A 1,639-nucleotide genomic window follows, 5' to 3' on the forward strand; every position below is an offset into this window, starting at 1 on the left:
GGTTCAGCCTACAGGATAAAAAGGAACGAGGAGAATGGTGGTTTTCTGATTGGCAGGATAATTATTGAACTAATGACGATTGACATAATTTTTATAGGAGAAAAGTGGACCATTTGTTATATACGAATGTGAGAGAAATCGATACAATTTGGTACACTGAAAAATTAGAGAACTTTTTAAATGCACAGCCAAATTAACTTTACTTACTTCAAGTGATTGATTGTTTTAATTACTTAATGACTCAGCCTGCAGGATAAGAAGGAGCGAGGAGAATGGTGTTTTCTTGATTGATAGAATAATTGGTGAAGTAATGATGATTGATGTAATTTTTGTAGGAGTAAACATCAATTAGAAAATTGTTAAAGGAACATACAACTTACGTAATGATTACAGGTAATTCAAGTGTATACAAAAATTCATCGATTATGTAAAAAAAATCTGTTTTTCCTTTCAGGATTAGAAGTACTAAAGAAACGTGAGAACTATCCACATTTACCGATTATGTAACTGAAAGTTCATCGAGGATCATCGGCGTTCGTTCACTGTTCTTCAATAATCATCAGCTTCCTTTGTCACGATTAGGTTCCCGACGATTAACGTTTCAACGTTTCTAACGGTGGGAGTGAAAAGCGCGTCGAATCGTAAGTAATTAACAAAGGCAAAATCAATCTGCCCGACGCGGTTTTGCGCAACGCACGAGGAGGACAGCGCGGGAGAGACTGCGAGGCCCGAGGCGTAGCGTCGTAATTATAATGAGTCGCGTCATCAGCTGATCCTAAATGGAACGACCGAGCGACGAAGAGGAGCGTTGATCGCTCGAACACGAATCCGATTCGATCTTTCTTATCGAGTTTATAAAAACTAATCAAACAGGAATTACAGAGGAAATTTTACATTGATTACGGCCAATCACTAATAGACTTCTAACGAATGAGATGACACAGTTATAGACATCTATAAGCATTTGTTATTTAAATGTAAACTGATTTGTTAACAGCAGGTTTTCCTAGTCATCTTGAATGACTTAAATCCACGAAATGTAATGTAAATTGCGAAGTACCTAATGCAATGGAAAAACAAGCATCTGGTTATTTATCATCTAACTTCCCAACTGACCGAGATCTCGGAACTGTGATTCACTGAGTCTGTTGGGAAAACCGTGACTTAATATTTTAAAGAAGAGAACAAATAAGATCCATCCAAAAAAAGCAAATATATAATTTGTTTCAATTGAGAGTCTGGTTAATTTAATGTATTAAACGTACGGCACGAACGAGTCGCAGCCACATGGCGCGGTGGATCTGGAATTGAAATTCAGCATTCCTTCCGACGCAGAAGGCAGCGATCGCAAAAAAGATTAGAGCACCGAGCTCCAGAAGGTCTCGTTATAAGCGCACATTTTCCTCGGTAAATTCTCCTTTGGCTAACTGCCAGGTGAAGAGGGAACAAGAAAGAGAGCGCGCAGCATAGAATCGTGAACGCAGGGACAAAGAATATATCGGGGCAATGGCACACGGATCGTGGTTCCACGCCGAAACGATCCTGGCATAATCGAGCCGAGCACGTGCGCGGTCTGAAACTCATTTAGGAGTTATGCCATCTCTTCCTATACCCTGGAATTCATTCGGTTCCTGATTAA

At 39.7% G+C, this 1,639-nt stretch overlaps 1 protein-coding gene across 5 annotated transcripts in view; it reads right to left on the reverse strand.

The window, feature by feature from the left end:
• LOC108621953 (Protein phosphatase Slingshot) overlaps positions 1-1,639 on the reverse strand; it is an 88,788-nt gene that overhangs the window by 12,811 nt on the left and 74,338 nt on the right. Inside the window, exon 1 of one of the 5 annotated variants that reach the window (XM_026810784.1) lies at positions 497-694. The exons of the other annotated variants lie outside the window; for them this stretch is intronic. Coding sequence (XP_026666585.1) covers positions 497-519 — 23 coding nt within the window. The 5' untranslated portion in view covers positions 520-694. Of the gene's footprint in view, positions 1-496; positions 695-1,639 lie in introns of those variants that run through there. 5 annotated transcript variants of the gene reach the window in all.

Source organism: Ceratina calcarata, unplaced genomic scaffold (assembly GCF_001652005.2).
Source record: "Ceratina calcarata isolate Rehan_Ccalc_2016 unplaced genomic scaffold, ASM165200v1 scaffold110.2, whole genome shotgun sequence".
Classification (NCBI taxonomy): Eukaryota; Metazoa; Arthropoda; class Insecta; order Hymenoptera; family Apidae; genus Ceratina; species Ceratina calcarata.